Genomic DNA, 17234 nt, shown 5'->3' with positions numbered 1-17234 from the left:
GTTAAGAGAGAGGAGTTAGCAGCTCGCATGGCTGTCTGCTTCCGTGCTCGGCACCACTGAGTAATTGGATGTTAAGTTATTAATACATATAATTAAAGGAAGGAAGTGCTGCTATCAGAGCCCAACTGTGTAGGAGCCGGACGGTGAGCTTGAACTGGCAGCAGAAAAAAAAGTTTTGCCTCTCAAGTCATGCAAGTCATAGCTGCCATCTCTTGTCCATCAGGCCCACACCCTCAACGCTGCGGCTGAAGAACTTATTGCACTTAATGCAGCAACGCACGCATCATCACAAAGCGCCCTGTGCCATTCAGAACCAGGTTTTCTCTGATTTCTTTCTTCACTCAGACTCTCTTAATACCTGCAGGCAGGTGCTTTCTGCTCCAGGACAGCCACACTGTGCAGCAAAAAAACACACAACACCAATGCAAGCTTCGACTCACAGGGGCCACTCCCTCTGGCTGCTCTGCATGCGTGGGCCCCTCCATCTACTCCCGTTGCATCGCACTGCCTTCTGGGTAACGTAGTCGATGCAAGTTGTCTGGCATACATTTGGGCTGCAAGCTTACACAAACTCAAACGAGTGGAGGCTGTGAATTGAAAACAATTTTGAGATGGAAACGGGGCAGGTTTGGGCGGAAATTAGATGTGGAGAGAAGGATAGGCTAAATTAAATAAAAAATGCATTTAAAAAAACATGCGTAGTAAGCATGGAAACAATAGGTGAACATTACCCTTTTATCGTCCAGGTTCTGTAGAGCTTCCTTCCCCGTGCTCTCCCTGATCTCCACCTTCCGCGGCTGTGAGATGTCGGTCTGCCGGTCAATGACTCGCCCGTCACTCCTGCCCCTGCACGCCGAGAGAGCGTCAAAGTCCAGCGTCTTGCTGTCCGAGGAGCCCTCCACCGGGCAGAACATGCCACAGAATTTCTGCCTCGGCCTGGACGGGCTGTCGGAGCCCATGCTCCTGAAGAAGTCTGGTACTTCCCCGGCGGTCGACATGCCTTGCAGGTGTGTGTGTGTGGGTGTGTGCGTGGGGAACTGTGATGTTGGTTGTTTTAGGGGTGGGGGGGCGACGGGGGAATAAGTAGCAGCACAGATGCTCAAGGGTCTCTCAGCTGCCTTTTTCTCCCCCTTTTCTTTTCCTGGACAGCCACCGCCTTTTTCTTCTTTTATTCCCCCGGTATTCAAGCGCAGGTGGTCGCACCGTGACAAAAGATCGGTTCGGCTAATGCCGCGTGAAAACACTCCCACTATAGAGGGAGGGGGGGGGGGGAGAGAAAGAGAGAGAGATGGGAGGAAAAAAAACCTTCGCTCCGCTCCCCCGGTCTACGATGGGCACGCCGTTTGGATTCGCTTACTCACGAGCCTCCACCGGGCTCAATGAATTAGCTCCGCTCGCCTCGGGCCGAGATCCTCCTGCGATATTCACGAGTCTCTGCAGGCGGTGTCACATTAAGGAGGAGGGATTACCTGTAGCCTGGAGTGTCAGCTCGTGCACAGACTGGGGGGGGGGGGGGGGGGGGGGGGGGGGGCTTCCGATCCGAGAGTCCGGAAGTGATCGGTCATTTAATGAGTGAGGGGTGCAGTGACCTGCCTGTCAGGGAGTCCAAACGCGGAGTAGGTAATCGAACAAGTGAAGCCTGGCGTGACAGTTGGGGGTCCCCTGTGTCTTTTCTTTCCTTTGTTTTTGTCTCAGAGGGGCGTTTCTGGCTCAAAGTTTGGGGTCAAGAAGGGTTCAGCACCAAGGAGAGCTCCCCAAAGGTCCACGCCCAGTCCCGCATTCAAAGGGCGCTGTCCCTTCAGCACCGACACGTGACTTGTCTCTGGAGCTTGGATATAAAATGAAAAACGCACACGGGGACAGCCACATGAAATGATGCCATAAGTTGCATTGTGGGAACTGTATGAGCCATTGACCATTTACTGGGGACTAAAAGACATTATGTCTCAGCTTCGGCTGCATGGCTCTATTTTGACCTTTCTTTTTCTTTACCCACTGTAGGGTCAACAGACCTCTAGGTACCAGCTGAAATATATTAAATATACCCCCCCACACACACTGTTATTCTATTCTGTTAACTAATTATAATAGTGTGTGGAAACCTGTTGCCTCAAACCATTTAAGTTCTTACAGAACTAAACATGCCAAGTTGTGTTAACATTGAACCTTAAATGGATGCAGTAGACATATTTAAGTCCACATTAGTAATCTTTACTTAAAATCATTAGTTCACATATTATTTCTTTTCTTTAGTTCTTCTTAAGTTGATTGAAATAACTATTTTAAGTTCAACATACATAAGCGTATATAACAAATCACTATCATAACATTATGTATTGAAGATCATTCATTTACTTAGGTAATGCCTTTAATTAAAATAATTATACTATTAACGACTATACATACAGACAGGATCTAAAATGTAAACTTGACTGGTAAAGAACAGATCATGGGTTTACCATATTAAATTGACTGAACAATATGCAGTCCAATACAATACAACACCTTGCACTGTAGAACACAAAGGGGGGAACATTCCTGCTCCTCATTTAAGTCACTTCTAACATAATTAAAAAAACAACATGTACCTGTTAGACATGTCTTTGGCATCATTGAGGACAAGGGGGAATGAAACCATGTGAGGCTGTTGTGGTGTAATTTATCACTTGTTATGGTTTGGAGGGGCCATTCGGGTCAAAGTGGGAGCAATAACAGTATGAGGAGTACAAAGGCACAAAGTGGTAGTGAACAATAATGTTACTTTCTTCAGTGTAGACCAGTGAGATGCCATGTCATCATGGCTATGCACCACAGGGCTGAGAATGATGATGTCACCGGTGAGCATTTGTGTTTCCACAAGCTAGCAGACCCCAAGGTTGAGTCAATTCTGCATATAAGACCTGGAGATGTAGGGAAGATGAGAGCACAGCACCTTCAATGTCAACAAGGAGGATCCCAATGTCAACGTCAACTTCATCCTGAGTCTTGAACAAATAATAACAACATTAGAACACAATTATGACATTTATCATTATATAATTACCAATAATGTTAAGCAATAGTTAAACGGGAGAACCAGACAAATGAGGGACGGTGTGCACTGGTTATGACTGCTGGAGTAGATTAAACAAGCAGATCACCCAAAGCGGGAAAGAGCTGTTGCTATATTGAATTCATGGTATACCGCAGCAGCAGTGTGGTATACTGTGTGGTGTCTATAGTAGTGAGTGACGCAGGCAGAGCATTACTCTGCTGTATGGAGAATGTGTCAAGTTTGCAAAGAAAACACTTGACAAAGCAGACGTTTGCAGTGCAGCAGTTTGCCGGGGTAACAATCAAATTAAGGATAACTGTACACCACGATCCCCCGATCTCTCAGCACCCCGATCCAGTGATGCTGGATAGGTGCTGTTAATGTAGGGAGCTGCCCCTTAAGTCCTTTTACCAGTGGCCATAATGAGTTCCAATGACATTTTACTCTCCGAATTACAAAGTGAGCTGAATATTTATTGTACTTGAAGTGTTCTGCATTCAAGGAGGTAAAAGACTAGATTATATTGCTAATTTAATGAGTTACCAAACTTGCTTCAGAAGATCAGTACTCCTTAGTCCAAATTCTCAAAACCATGTATTAAAACCATGCTAGAGGCTTATATTTCTCGTTCTCAGCTGCAAATCAATCGTAATAGCATTCTCAAGGCTCGTCAGTCTTCCTGCTACTGTGACGCTTCTGTAGTCATTGTTAACGGCCTTTAAGTCATTCGACACGCACAGTGAGAACTTTATCAAGGCATCAAATATTATAATATATTGTATGAGCATGCACCATGAATCTGATTCAGAAATATCTTTTGACTGTTACTGGAGTCTGGTTATTGTATATATTTGCATTAACTAGAATACCATTACAAGTATATCAGAATTATTTTTCTCACACGCAATGATGTATCTTATATATATATATCAATATATATTTATTCATTCATAAAAATATATACATATATTTATATATATATATTTATATATAAATAGGTATTTATATATATTAATACATATATACTGTATATATATTTAATTATATATATTAATATATGTATAAATAAATATATGTATTTATTTATATTTATATATATTATAAGGTTATTGAAGTGCTCCAATTGTGTCTATTAAAGTAATAACTAAAGTCACATCAGAAAAGAGCTGTGACAACTAGTAACATCGTACATATGTAGATTAAACACAGCAAAGTTATAGAGTTTCGTTTGACAAATATGTATCTGCATTAATGACGGTTTGCGATGGACATTGTTCCATTTTCAGTCGAGCCTCGTAGAGAATGTGACGCTGAGAGGTGTAAATAAATCAGTGCTGCGCGACGATCAATGAGACCCGCAGGAAGTAGTTTTAAATTGTTAATACTGACTCACGTTGCAGCAGACAAAAAGCTCTTCTGCACAAGTGTCCATTAAGAACATTTCACCACTGAGTCCATGTCCACACAGTTGCCATAACAACGTGGTGAGCAGCAAATGGCTTTGTTGCTATACTATTTCCTCTCCCAGGGGGCTTGCAAGGGTGTGTGTGTGTGGGTGGGTGGTCATCTCTGCAGGAGAAGCCATCAAACAGTTTGACATCTAATTGTCAGAGTTGGATACTGAAAAGTGAAAATATTGAAGGTGCAGACACGCCCAAAGGCCGAGCCAGCTCCACAAAACCAAACAAAGGCTGAGAGCGTATAGGCTCGGCCGTGGGGTGTGGTCGGTGGGGTGAGGCAGGGGGGAGTGTTTGATAATTAGAGGGGAACATTGAGACAGAGAGAGAGAGAGAGAGTCTGGTCTCTGGTCTCTGGACAGAAAGGCCACGGTCCTGCATCCAGGAACAGATGTGAAGCATGTTGTGTGATCAGCAGCAGTGGACTCTCTAATGAGTCCCCCCCCCCCCCGTGAAGACGTTGCAGAGCTGCTCGTTAGATTAGATTATTGGTTCTGTTGCGTTTATGCAGCAGTTTGTCAATCTGAATGAAGCCAATTCAATGTTGGAAATGAATCAGCGGTCACGATGAAACCGGCGCTGATGTCTCAAAAGAGGCCGAAAAAACATCCAGAGAAGATTTGAGAGAATAAGAATGAAATAGAAGAGAAAGTCTTCTTCCCTTCATGTTGACAATGTTTACTGAGGCAATGAAAGGAGCGTTTCTAATAGTTACTCAACTTGAGGCTCTCTTTCGATATTTAAAAAATGATATCGAAGTTGGTGTCAAAGATCTTTAAACACACTCCCGTTTCTTCCTTGCAGAAGGCAGGAAGTGAGTCAGGAGAGGAAAGACAAACGGGACACACATGCCATCAGGAAGAAGACATTTCCATACGCCTCCGACTTCCGATTAATAAGTAAATAGGATTATATATGACAACATATTTCTTTTTATATATATTTTATGGCTTCTTGTGTGTCCGCAATTTGTGTTTGATCAGTTGACTGTATCAATAAAGCATGGGCGCAGCTGATGTTTCACATTTGCAACAGCTGTCCATCGTGCTCATCATGTGCACTTATTATTATTATTATTATTATTACTAGTTATTGACGGACCCTCAGACTTCAGCGCGGTGGTGCTGCTGAAGCCTGAGGAGATGAGGAGGGAGAAAGAAAAAAAAAAAGTCTCCTCACCAGAGGGATGGAGACAGAGCTGGCCACCACCCTGTAACCCATGGTAACGCCGTATCAGCTGCAGTGGGAGGGGCGACGTGTCCCACCGCGTTCGGATTGGCCGGGAACAGGTGTTCTGAGGTTCCTTATAGGGAAGATGGAGGAGGACCAGAGGAGGCATTGTTCAGGAGGATGAGGAAGGGCTGTGTGTGTGTGTGTGTGTGTGTGTGTGTGTGTGTGTGTGTGCTCAGATCAGTGACATAATTCATAATTGACATATTATTCAGCGCTTTATCTGTTCTTCTATCTTTCTTTTTCTTTAACTTGGGTTTAAAACGTTCTCTATTATTTTTGCACTTAATTTCTTTCATTATTTCTTTGTATTATTTTCACTATATTTGACTCAACCCATTATCTTTGTTTCACACACGTTCATGTTTAAAAGCTTAACCTGCCTCTGGAGCTGTTAAAAAAAAAATATATATATATAAACAAGGATCGTTATTCAACGTGATAAAAATGATACTTCTGAATCCTAAAAGGAAACATTTTGGGAAGTTTCTTTTTTTCCCTGTTGAGCATCAGATGAGAAGACAGACTGCACACTGAATTATTACCTCTCAAACTGCACTTTTCTGCTTTCATGTGTTTGGCTTCATGTCATATTGCGTCCCTTCTGGTGTTACCCGTCTTCCGTAATGTATTCAGATTTTAAGTTGCCATGTTTTAACTGCTTGTGCCGATTGTCTGCTAAAAATGGGTTTGTATTAATTGCCTGCATGTGACATATTCTACTTTGCATGATGCTCAGATTACTCATTCTAAGATTTATGTTAATCCCTCAAATTACATTTTGTTATAACAGCTAATTTAACATCTGGCACATTTAGTGATGCTAATTTATGTAAATTCTGCCTGAAAATGAATAAAAGCTAACTTTTTTGTCTAATCCGACAGCTGGTTGTGAGGGAAGACATTGAGTAATATATATATATATATAGGCCTTCACCTCTCATCCCATCCAGTTGTGTTCTCATGTCAACATGTGAACCATGCTTGATAATAAACAAATGTTAATATGTATGTCCTCTTTCAGGACTTTTCTGGGATGCTTCTTACGGATGCATATTATGGTACATTTGATATTGTAGATATTTTTTGGAGCTGCTGGTTCAAACAAAACCAGCATTTGTATTGCATTATTATTTGGATCATTATTTCAAAGTAAAAGCTGAAGAAAAAAACACAAACTAGCATTAGTTTAAACACTGTTAAGCATCATAAAAAAGGGGAAATGATTTTCAATTTAAAATGTCATTACATTTAGGAATTCAAAGCAGCATTTAGCTAAATTATAGAGCCTTTATTTTGCATGTAGTTATACACACCCTGGGATGGTTAAATTCCCCAGATATTCAGTAATACATCTTTAAAAAGCTCAAGTATCAAACAGGTTTACAGTGATTTAGTCAGATCTATCATAATAAAAGAAAATTGAAGAAAGAAAGACGCACTCAGGGAAAAGGTTCATTCAGGTCATTTTTAATGACAAAATGTTGATTAATTCTTCCAATGTGGTGGGAACAAGAAAATCAAAGCAAACGCATCATCACAATAATTAATGTTAGACCAAGTCTTAAGGGAAGGAAGTCTCTTTCCACAGCTTTTCTTTTCCTATTCACAGTCGGCTCTGCCATCCACAATGAGGTTTCCCGTTTGCACTCTTTCAAACTCGCTCACAATCTTTCTGCGACGTCAGGGAGGGAAAAGAAAACAACAAAAACGGACACTCAAAAAGGAAAAGATGCATCCACAATACTGCTGTCAAACAGGACGCCGTGTGTGTCGCACTAAAGTACCTCTGTGGTTGAAATGGAGATCATCGATCGGTCGTGAGAGTTCAAACTAAAAGAGAAGACGGAAGGAATGGCGTCTGCGACCTAGACGACGCTCCAGCGAACATCCATTTGATGACCGCACGTCCCCGTTGGTCCTCGACTAAATGTTCTCGGGAGCATCGTCTCGCATGCGGGACTCTTTTCCCCATCCCTCCCCCCCCGTCTTTTACAGGCTGTTCTGTCCAGCACCTTTTTATTTATCGTCTGAGAGCTCAGACAACAGGACCCGAGTCGACCCGCCGGGTCAAGAAGCATTTAAAAGAGCTTTTTGTTGCTGTTCACAGCAGAACAAAAGTCAAGTAGTGTTTCTTTACAGATACTTTTCACATCTATGACACTCAACCCTTTGATTTAAAAAAGAAAAATGGAAAAATTGTCAAGAGTTCATAAAAATTATTTTGTTTGTCTATTCTTTCCTTTTCTCCGTGATTAACACTGAAATGCACCATAAAAAATAAAAATAAATCCTTCAGCTTTTCTTTTTGTTGGAAAAGGCAACAAAGCAACGTCAGGTAGCATAATGTTCACCTTTAAAATGTCATTGTGTCAATCAAAACCTAAACATCTGTCAAAGTAGTTGGAGTCAAGTGGAGTTACTCCTGAGTAACTCAAATATCAGATCTCTAGGAGTTCTTTACTTCCGGATGGGTGGTCAAGGAGATCCGCACTTCTACATCTAATATTATTTGACCCCCGTCTGACTGTGGAAGGTCCACTTGGGACAAAACCGGCCACAGTCCAACCTCCGATGCTACAGTGAAGCTTTCCCATCATGCCAGCACATGTGATTACACATGAAGTAGATGGAGCCCGTTAGTGAGAACAAACCTCCCCTTGGTGGACAGGAAGTCTGCGAACATCCAAAGTGTCAAACGTCAAAGCGAGGGTCACTTTTACAGCCTCTCAAAACCCTGGAATCAGTATGTTGGGCGTGTTAGAAAGCAGCGGGGGCCGGCCACCCCTAAACATTATCACACAAAAGATAGCGCCGTTTAAAAATCACATCCCCTGACCCGACCGAAAATCTTGAAAGTGAAAGTCAACTAATTCCAGTTTGATATTCAACTCATCTTTTAGGAAATAAAATCACTAAACCTTTAAACCAATGCGAAATAAAAAAAAAAATGTTTCAAACTTTTAAGTCCTGAATGCTTTTTGATGACTTTTGGGATATGAAATAATCGCCACAGTATCCATGTCATATCCGGCTCCACTGGGAGTAAAAACCAGTGGGGACTGATCCACGATATGTTGCAGACAAACCAGGAAGCTCAACGTGGACGGCGACTGGTTCGGACAGACGCCTGGAGCTTCCTGGAACGTCGACTCCCCTTAATCCCAGTTATTGTCGCCAGAACATTCATTCAGACGCAGAATTGAGTAAATTCGAATTCCCAGTTTCTATCACAGAAAAAAGTGAGAAAAGAAAATCTTTTGTGTTCTGGCTCCTCCAGTGCAATTCACGAGAGCCCGGGGTTTAGCGTGGCAACTGTGGCAACTGTCATCATTACACACCTGCTCAGTGGACCACCACTGTTAAATTAAAAAAACAGCATGATCACTTTTTCTGTCTGCGTGGCCGACACGGAATTTGGTCGAACCCTCACCCCCCCCCCCAACCCGAGACAGCGTGCTGGGCTACTGGCGCGGGTGGCCCAATCTGTGGTCCGTTCTAAAAAAAAAAGTTTTTAAAAAAGTGACACATGACTATTCATTCTTCCAAAAAGCGGCACACGCATGAAGTGAAGGGCATAAGGCGGGAGGGCGGATATCTACAGACAGTCCGATAACTAAAAAGAGCTGAGGGAGGCGGGGGGAGGAGGGTAGGAGAGGAGACAGAGAGAGGGGAAAAAGGCAGATGCATTTCTCCTGAGAACATGTCCTATCTCAGGGGGGGGGGGGGGGGGGGGGGGGGGGGGCAGGCGGGACAGAGGGAGAAGAGACGGCCGTTCTTCTCGCGACAGCAACACTTCCTCCGGCGACTCGAGGCCGCTCCTCAGGCACTTATCTTCAGCTTGGGGTTTCAGAAAGAGCTGGCGGGCGGCGTGGTCAGCCTCTTCCCGATGTACACTCTGTCGAGGAGACAGGAAGCAGGTTACATACATCAGGTTACGCGCGCGTCCACTCGGCCTTCACAGGGGTGGCGTTTGCTTTTTGCATTTTTTTGTCGCCGCCGTTTACATTCCTTATGATGCAGATTAGAAAATGCACCACAGGAATGTGCCGCCGTTTTTGTTTTGTTTGTCATGTGTTTACGTACAAATGTATATCAATAATACAATAATATCGTATCTGTGCCCCCCCCCACACACAGTTTCCATCCACCTAAGCAAATATTAGGAGTTAGACAAATATTAGGAGTTAGACCTTCAGATGAACCACGAGATTACGCATGACACAGGATTTTATTTTCTTTCGGAAAAGTCCTGTGATTTTGTAGGATATAGGGGACTTACCGATGGAAAAATAGAATCGGATAAATCCAGCATTAGAAGGACCCATGTGTAGGACTAACTAGCAGTGCATTATACACACACACACACACACACACACACACAGTAATACTGACATTGGAATATTCTCAAAAGCTTTTGAGAGCTAAAGAAGACGGAAACTGACAAACACCCATAATAAGCGGTGACCATATTTTCTCATAACATGTCAGTGAGAGCCCCACAGCGACTCACTCGTATAAACCACCAGAAAGGCCGAAATAGATGTTAATGACACTCATAGCACTCATAGGCGTCACGTGAAAGGCCGGCCTCCCGTCTGAGGCGGCGCTATCCGAGCTAGCCAGCGGCTCCACACACAGATGTGAAGGGAGGGATGGACACAGCGGACTCGGGACTTGCGGTTCTACAGCTCCCCTTAGTGGCCTAACTAAATATTTCTATTCTAAAATAGAACGCACTGTGTTCAATGAAGTCGTTTTGAAATCAGTCCTATACATGTGAATTCTTGCCTGTGGTGTGTTTCCTTACCCCAGCCCCAGAGCGAGGATGTGCGACAGCAGCAGCGAGGGGATGAAGACTTTGAGGAAGTCTCCGGAGAAGATTCCCCCTTTCTTCATGGCCCCGGTCTTCCGCATGCTTAGCGATACCGAGCGTCGAGGGTGACGGAAATGAAACTCCCTGCAGAAATGTCAGTGGCTTTAGACACAACACGGTAAGAACACCTGTGTTCATCATTCCATGTTCTTCATCGCGAGGGGACAAAAAGGCCCAACTTTGTGTCATCAAAAACGGGTTTCGTGCACACTTTTCCGGCAGCTGTTTTTTTTACGTTGGCGCTGCAGACCAACCTCATAGCGATAACGACTAACGAGCAGCTGTGTGTGTTCAGTTGCCGTGGGAACGTCCCGTTGCTGTTTACCGAGTTTGAGACTCACTTGGGGGGAATGTTTTCCGGTCGACTAGACCAGTCAGCGACCCAGTCTGCGTCCTTCATCAGGATGTCCATGTCCCTCTCCTTGTCCAAGGCATCCTCCTCCGTCTGGAGACAGAGAGACACACACACACACACACACACACACACACAGACACTTAGCAAACTCTGCCTCCAGGCTCTATGTCCATGATGACCATTATTTCAAGTCAAGCAAGACACGTTCTGGATATGTGTGTGCGTGTGCGTGTGCGTGTGTGTGTGTGTGTGTGTGTGTGTGTGTGTGTGTGTGTGTGCGCAAGTCATGTACAGTGAGACTCATTGGTTGGAGTTTTGTTTGCAAAGTACCCTGACAGAGCTCAAGGACATAAAGAGTGACAGTAATGGTGACAACACATGCTGGGGCCAAAGAAAGAGAGGTCCACATCGGGCGCAGCAGCCATCTCCATGGAAACTAAAAGGCAGACGGCAGTTGTCCTTCTCATGTGCGCACACACCACCACCACCACCACTTCAGGGCCAGTGGTTGGGGTTGCCATGACAACAGACTGATGGAGAACCTGAGGAGGCGCACAAGCTCTTACGAGGCTGTCTCTTCTGCCGCTCACGTCCACGTCGAAGATGATCTGTCCGTCATCCTGGGGGCTGGGGGGCCGCGGGGGGCTGTGTGCAAAAAAACTAAATCAGAGACCTTGTTTGTTTGCAAAATATAAACAGTAACATTTTTAATAACCAACATCTTACTCATCTATACTTCTGGCTACATTGTTTAATTGAGAAATGTGCCTCCTGGCTTTGGTGCAAATAGCCAACACCAGTCACTCGTAAAATGAAGCGACGACTATTCTGATGATCAAACAGTGATCATCAAAAAAAAATAATAGAAATGATTCAATTAGAGACATTTTACGGAGCAGTTTTTCCCCATTTTGCACAATCACAAATGTTAAGATTGTTGGTTATTGCTCGGACAAAAAATACAATGACATATGTGGCTCTGGAAACTTCTTTGACATTTAATAGATTTAGTAGGAGAAAAAAGGTCAAACAAATGAATCGCAAATAAAAACGAGAATCAATGACCCGTCATTTTGCATCGTGTATTTTTTTTATTTCGCTCACGGTTGTACGACTTCAGTTCAGCCTGGCGTGACGACGCCTCGGCTACGGATCGTTTACCCTGCTGCTCCAGTACTCTGACCTCTGATGCAGAGTGTGTGTGTGTGTGCGTGTGCGTGTGTGTCTTGGCAGGATGAGCAAAGAAGACATGTTGCTAATTGAACCTGTGTAAGAGGACACTTTGGTTGTTCTAAAAGTGTTACCGCGGCAACGGGCTGGTGTTTGCGTTCCTGCTTATTTCGAGGCAGCTTGTCGATACGGAGCTCTTGTGCACATAAACATCTTCAGGTGATTTACTGACAGCTGACAGCTGACTCTCTGGGAGTTGAAGGGTTGGGATTGGTTTTGTTTATTCTCTCACGTCCTCAATCAAATGGGCGGCAAGCTGTGTCATTTTGTTTTATTTGCAGAAGCCGACTCAACTCCTGAGCAGCTGTCAAGTCGGAGTCAGCGCTGACTCGGCACGTTCAGAGAGCAATTTACGAACGAGGAGCCTGATTTAGGGGCCGATTTCCCAGTGGAATATTACAGAAAGTTGAGGGTTTTTAGAAGCTATGTTACCAATATTAAAATGCCTCTCATTAAAAAACTTTCCCCGGTGAGTTTGTAATGGTGTTGTTAGCAGATAAGCAGCCCTCGGGGCATCTCCACTGAGGTGGAGTAGTTCAGTTTCAGGTCACGCCATTCATGGGTCTCATGACAGCTGTTCTTGAACTGCAGTAATTGTTTCAATACTGATTTTCTTTTCAAACTCACAAAGATCAGTTTAAATGAGCAATATTTGATCGAGATGATGCCCTGAGGCCAGAGACGGTTGCCCCGCGCCTTTTTTATTGGGCATCAATCTAACGGTTATACGCCAATCTTCGGAGGAATAGACTAAATTAACGGCTCAAGTCAACGTTGCACCCGTGAGGCGCGTGAGAGCCCAACCTGTACGAAGCCATGTGCAGACATCTGCATAAATGAAAATGAGAGAGTGTGAGACGTGCGTGAAACAAGTTCCCTTCGTGTTCAAATGTATCGTAGGCGTCTGACACTGCTAATATTTAAATATGTATGCTAATCCCTTCATTCAAATCCCATAAATTCATTTCTACTATCAACAATGGGAACAGAGTGTTCTGTATTTCATAACCTCACAGCTTTACACAGGCATTGTTAACAAATGGAGAGAAGAAACACCCTGGAGCTTTCTATCAAATCAACGCTGATGATCATCTCAGCATGCAGCACAGAAGTGATTTGTCTTTTTGCTTTGAAAGTCAAGAGGATCCGAACGCAGCAACCGACTTCCCCGCGCGCTCTAAACCTTCCGCAACCACAATAACACAGACTGGTATGAACCCCGTGAACTGGTGACCAGAGAGGTGGGAATTCCCGTGCAGTCGTCTGCAATTAATGTTAGGAAGAAAATGGAAGTATGACAGCCTTTATTTTGAGTTTATAGCTAAAGAAAGACTAGTTTGATATCTACATGTGGTTTATTACACAAATAAACATTCAAAACTGTGCTATTCATGCAGCCTAATTATCTAAATTGTATTGACTTTTTTTTTTTTTTCCAATAACAAGTACAAGAATGCTCGAGGTCTTGTTCAGAAGGGCCACAACTGCATCAATAATACTTTCAGAGGATTGTCTGGAGAGTTCTCCAGCGCTTCAGCTTTTCACTATCGGTGGACTCATGATTGTAAAAAAAAAAAAAAATTAAGAAAAAAATAAATCAAAGCCTATGAAACAGAACCCGAGATAGTCTTTCTTCTTTTTTCCTTTCTCCTTGTTAGAAGGTTGGTGGCCACATTACCCATAATGTAACTATGTGACCACTGATGGTTGGGTTGGAGACGTGGGGGTGTTGTGCCAGTAGCGGTAAATGTACCCTTGAGCCACTTATCTCTAATTAAACTTCAGACAACTTTTCTACAGATATGCATGTGACCGGCAGAGTTCCCCCGCTAACACTACCTGTCGCAGGAGGAGTTGCTGCGGCTTGACTCGTGCTGAGCGTCCAGCAGGATCTTCTCCATGTCACTGTTGTGGATCGAGGACGAGGACGGGACGTGCTCCAGCCCCCCCACCATGGCCTCCTCTTCCTCCACCTGAGGGAGGAGCAGCAGGCCCGGGGCCGTGGAGGTCGGCGGGGCCGATCCAGCTGTGGCTCTGTTCATCTCCAACTCCACCCAGGACCCTGTGGGGAGGAAACGAAGCGGAAAAACGTTGGTTCAGATGACATCAGTGCTGCGGATGTTCAATGTTGTGGTTTTCACTAAAACCCAAAACACTGATTCATGAAAAAAGGTTGATTACAAATGTTTTAAACCTGTTTTTAGGTCCCACCAGTGCACTCAAATGTTTTGTTTCCAGCTGCAAGAAAACACTAAGCACCATATTTTATTACGCATCGTCCCTTTGCAACAGGGAGATTAAACAAATGTTTATATTCCAATTTATTTCCATTTTTTCGGAGATAAAGAAATTGTTGGATTTCTTCTGTTTAAAAAAAAAAAAAAAAAAAGATCAAAATATAAATACAAAAAATAAGCAAGATAATGATTGTGGTAGAAAACCATTATCAGATGATTATATGGTCAAACTTAAAAAGGTATTGACACAATCTCTTTGGCATGGCAGCAAAACGTTCTATGAAGTAATGTAAAAGAGTTGGACTTCATGAGTAATGATGAACAGATGTAGAATTCATTTTATACATCGATTTGCTTACCAGAAGAATGCAAATGAGATGAGTCCCTTAAATGGGTCCTTTGTTTTCATTTTGTGTGTCTTATCCCCCTTTTGGCAACATAGCCTCCCTGTGCCTCTACAGCAGGGCATCATGCACTGCCTACTTAATCTTATGTTTTGGTATCACCGCTGATGTTTGTTTTTCACATCAGAAGTTTTTGGCTAAGCGACGAGCTTCCAATATGCTTTTTTCATTTCAGACAGTTTGACTTGTGAACTCGGGCACGGACCGGCAGCTGAGGAGGCGCGGCTTGTCGGTTACAAGTTACAACTACAGAGGAGAGGAGGGGGTATTAGCCAGGGCAAGAATTTTGAGAATTGGGGGGGGGGGGGGGGGGGGGTGACCCTCATCAAATATCTCTTTCTCCTTCTGTCCTCACTCAGGTCAAATGACCCCATAACAGGTTAAATAACAGTAAGTAAACACCATGTCCACATGAGCTTTCAGGGTGACTGAATTTCACAGTTCAGGCATCAGGCCAGTTATACCCACAACCCAAACGATGCCCCCCCCCCCCTCCCCCATAAAACCGGCCTCGACTCAGCACTTGCACTCATCCTGCGGATTACCCAGCGGACCGCGAGCCAAACTGCTGGCGACAGCCCGTTGTCTCCAAAAACCCACATCGTCCCTGGAGCTTCCGAACATTCTGGCCACCGGGGAAGTTATCAGCTGCTGGGTGGGTTTAGAGGAGGCGGGACACAGCGTGACCTCTGATCTAATGATTCTGAGGCTCAGGCAGAGGAAGAAGAGCAGGAGGAGGAGGAGGTGTGGACTGAAGATCCCAGGTATTAGACAAACATGACTCCGGTGCAAGAGCTCCAGGAAACGCCAGAAATAACACAGTCTCCGATAACGGAGCACACGGCAGTGGGTCTCTCCATCTGATCTGCCCACGGCTTCAGTGTCTCAGCATGCACACCGCTGTGTGGTTTTATATGTCAATAAAACCTGCAGTGGATCATGCACTTCATAACGGAGGTTATTCCTGGCTCAGTGAGCAAAGGATTATGGGGCCCCACAAGAGGTAGATATAGTGGGGGGGGGGGGGGGGCGGGCATAATAACACTTGTTGCTTGCTCCTTCCACCTCATAGGAGTGAACATGAATGTTGTCAACCAGCTACTTGATATCTCCACAACTATTTATCAGTGGCTATCCAATCCTATTAAAAATAATCCATGCCTCTCTTAAAATAAGTGCTGTGACACTCCTCCCCCCCTCCCCCACACGTCCAAAACGTCTGCCCTCCTTGTCACTGTGGCCATACATAGCATTATGCCATGTCACGGACCTCCCTTTTAAGTGTTGTGGAAACTTTTCTTTTTGTTTTTTTATTGTACCACAGCAGTTCCCAGTAAGCCTCTGACTCAGAGCAGCGGGGTTAATAAACAGGCCCTTGTTTAACTGCACGTTCCAGTTCAGCAGCTGGACGTTCACGTGATGAAACGATGCAGTGGAAAACATGTCATCTGCCCGGTGATCATTTAGTCTGTGATTTATTTAGATACCCCTTTACTACTTTTGAAAAGAGATAGTTTGTTAGGAGCTGGGTACTCGGGTTTATGTTATTTCTTTAGATAGCACTGACTGTGAAATGCAGCGACTACGTGTAAAATGTGGCTAAATTTCACGTCCCCCATTTTTGTGTGTTTCTTCCTCGCCTTGTTGACAGAGCTTAAACCCGCCTCTACTTCCTCGCGTGAGTCGCCGATTGGCTTATTCGACCGTCAGTCAAGTCTGCCGAGACGCCAATTGGCCGCACTACTGTCAATAAACACAGAACACGGCCAGTCGGTGGAGGAAAAATGACCAAACTGGGAGAATGAACTCTGTTTAACGATTAAGAACGTCATATAAAACACAGACGTGAAACCCCGAGCCGCTTCTCACAGAAAACACAAGTCAATGTGGTGACATGTAACTTACCGTTAAGCCCGGAGTCTCCGTTGTTGTCTGTGGAAGTAACGTTCACGGTGTCGGACATCGTCGCGGCTTGTGAGCGGGGCGGGTCGCATAAACGGGCGCGCGACCTTTCTCTGCACACATTCACTCGTGCCGTCGTCCACTTGACCCTAATGGCCTACTACTCTCGGTCTTTATTAACCCTAATGGCCTACTACTCTCGGTCTTTATTAATCCTAATGGCCTACTACTCTCGGGCTTGCTGACCGAACGCACCGCTGCGGTTTGTTTTCTAACCGTTAGCTGGTCTGTGAGCAGCAGCCGCGCGCGAGCCGCTCAGACCTTCCCGGAGCTGACGTCACGCTGTCCCAAAGATAATAAGAGGGAAAGGAATTAGATAACGCAACCGCTCGGGCTACGGCGTGCATCAACTATTGATCGAAAGCACCACGAGCAATGCCTATGTAGGAGGAGACGGCGGCGTGTGCACGAGCACGTACACGGCTCATACGTGCGTGTTTGCAGACACC

The 17234-nt window shown here is 44.5% G+C and overlaps 2 protein-coding genes across 3 annotated transcripts in view; both read right to left on the bottom strand.

Moving 5' to 3' along the window:
• dpysl2b (dihydropyrimidinase like 2b) overlaps window positions 1–7827 on the bottom strand; it is a 27549-nt gene extending 19722 nt beyond the window's left edge. Inside the window, exons 1-2 of one of the 2 annotated variants that reach the window (XM_034546714.1) lie at window positions 7685–7827; window positions 732–979 (exon numbers count right to left, since the gene is read on the bottom strand). In XM_034546714.1, the coding sequence (XP_034402605.1) occupies window positions 732–979; window positions 7685–7802 (366 nt within the window). In that variant the 5' untranslated portion in view covers window positions 7803–7827. Of the gene's footprint in view, window positions 1–731; window positions 999–7684 lie in introns of those variants that run through there. The other variant, XM_034546715.1, reaches the window with a different exon arrangement.
• On the bottom strand, window positions 7171–17234 carry bnip3lb (BCL2 interacting protein 3 like b). Its single transcript, XM_034546717.1, has 6 exons — window positions 16729–17234; window positions 14022–14244; window positions 11519–11597; window positions 10939–11042; window positions 10532–10681; window positions 7171–9619 (listed from the first exon to the last, which is right to left on the bottom strand). Exons 1-6 carry the CDS (start codon window positions 16784–16786, stop codon window positions 9571–9573), a joined length of 663 nt encoding a protein of 220 aa, XP_034402608.1. The 5' UTR covers window positions 16787–17234; the 3' UTR covers window positions 7171–9570.

This window comes from Cyclopterus lumpus, chromosome 12 (assembly GCF_009769545.1).
Source record: "Cyclopterus lumpus isolate fCycLum1 chromosome 12, fCycLum1.pri, whole genome shotgun sequence".
NCBI lineage: Eukaryota > Metazoa > Chordata > Actinopteri > Perciformes > Cyclopteridae > Cyclopterus > Cyclopterus lumpus.
Note: the sequence above shows the minus strand (reverse complement) of the source record. Positions and strands in the feature narration are given on the sequence as shown.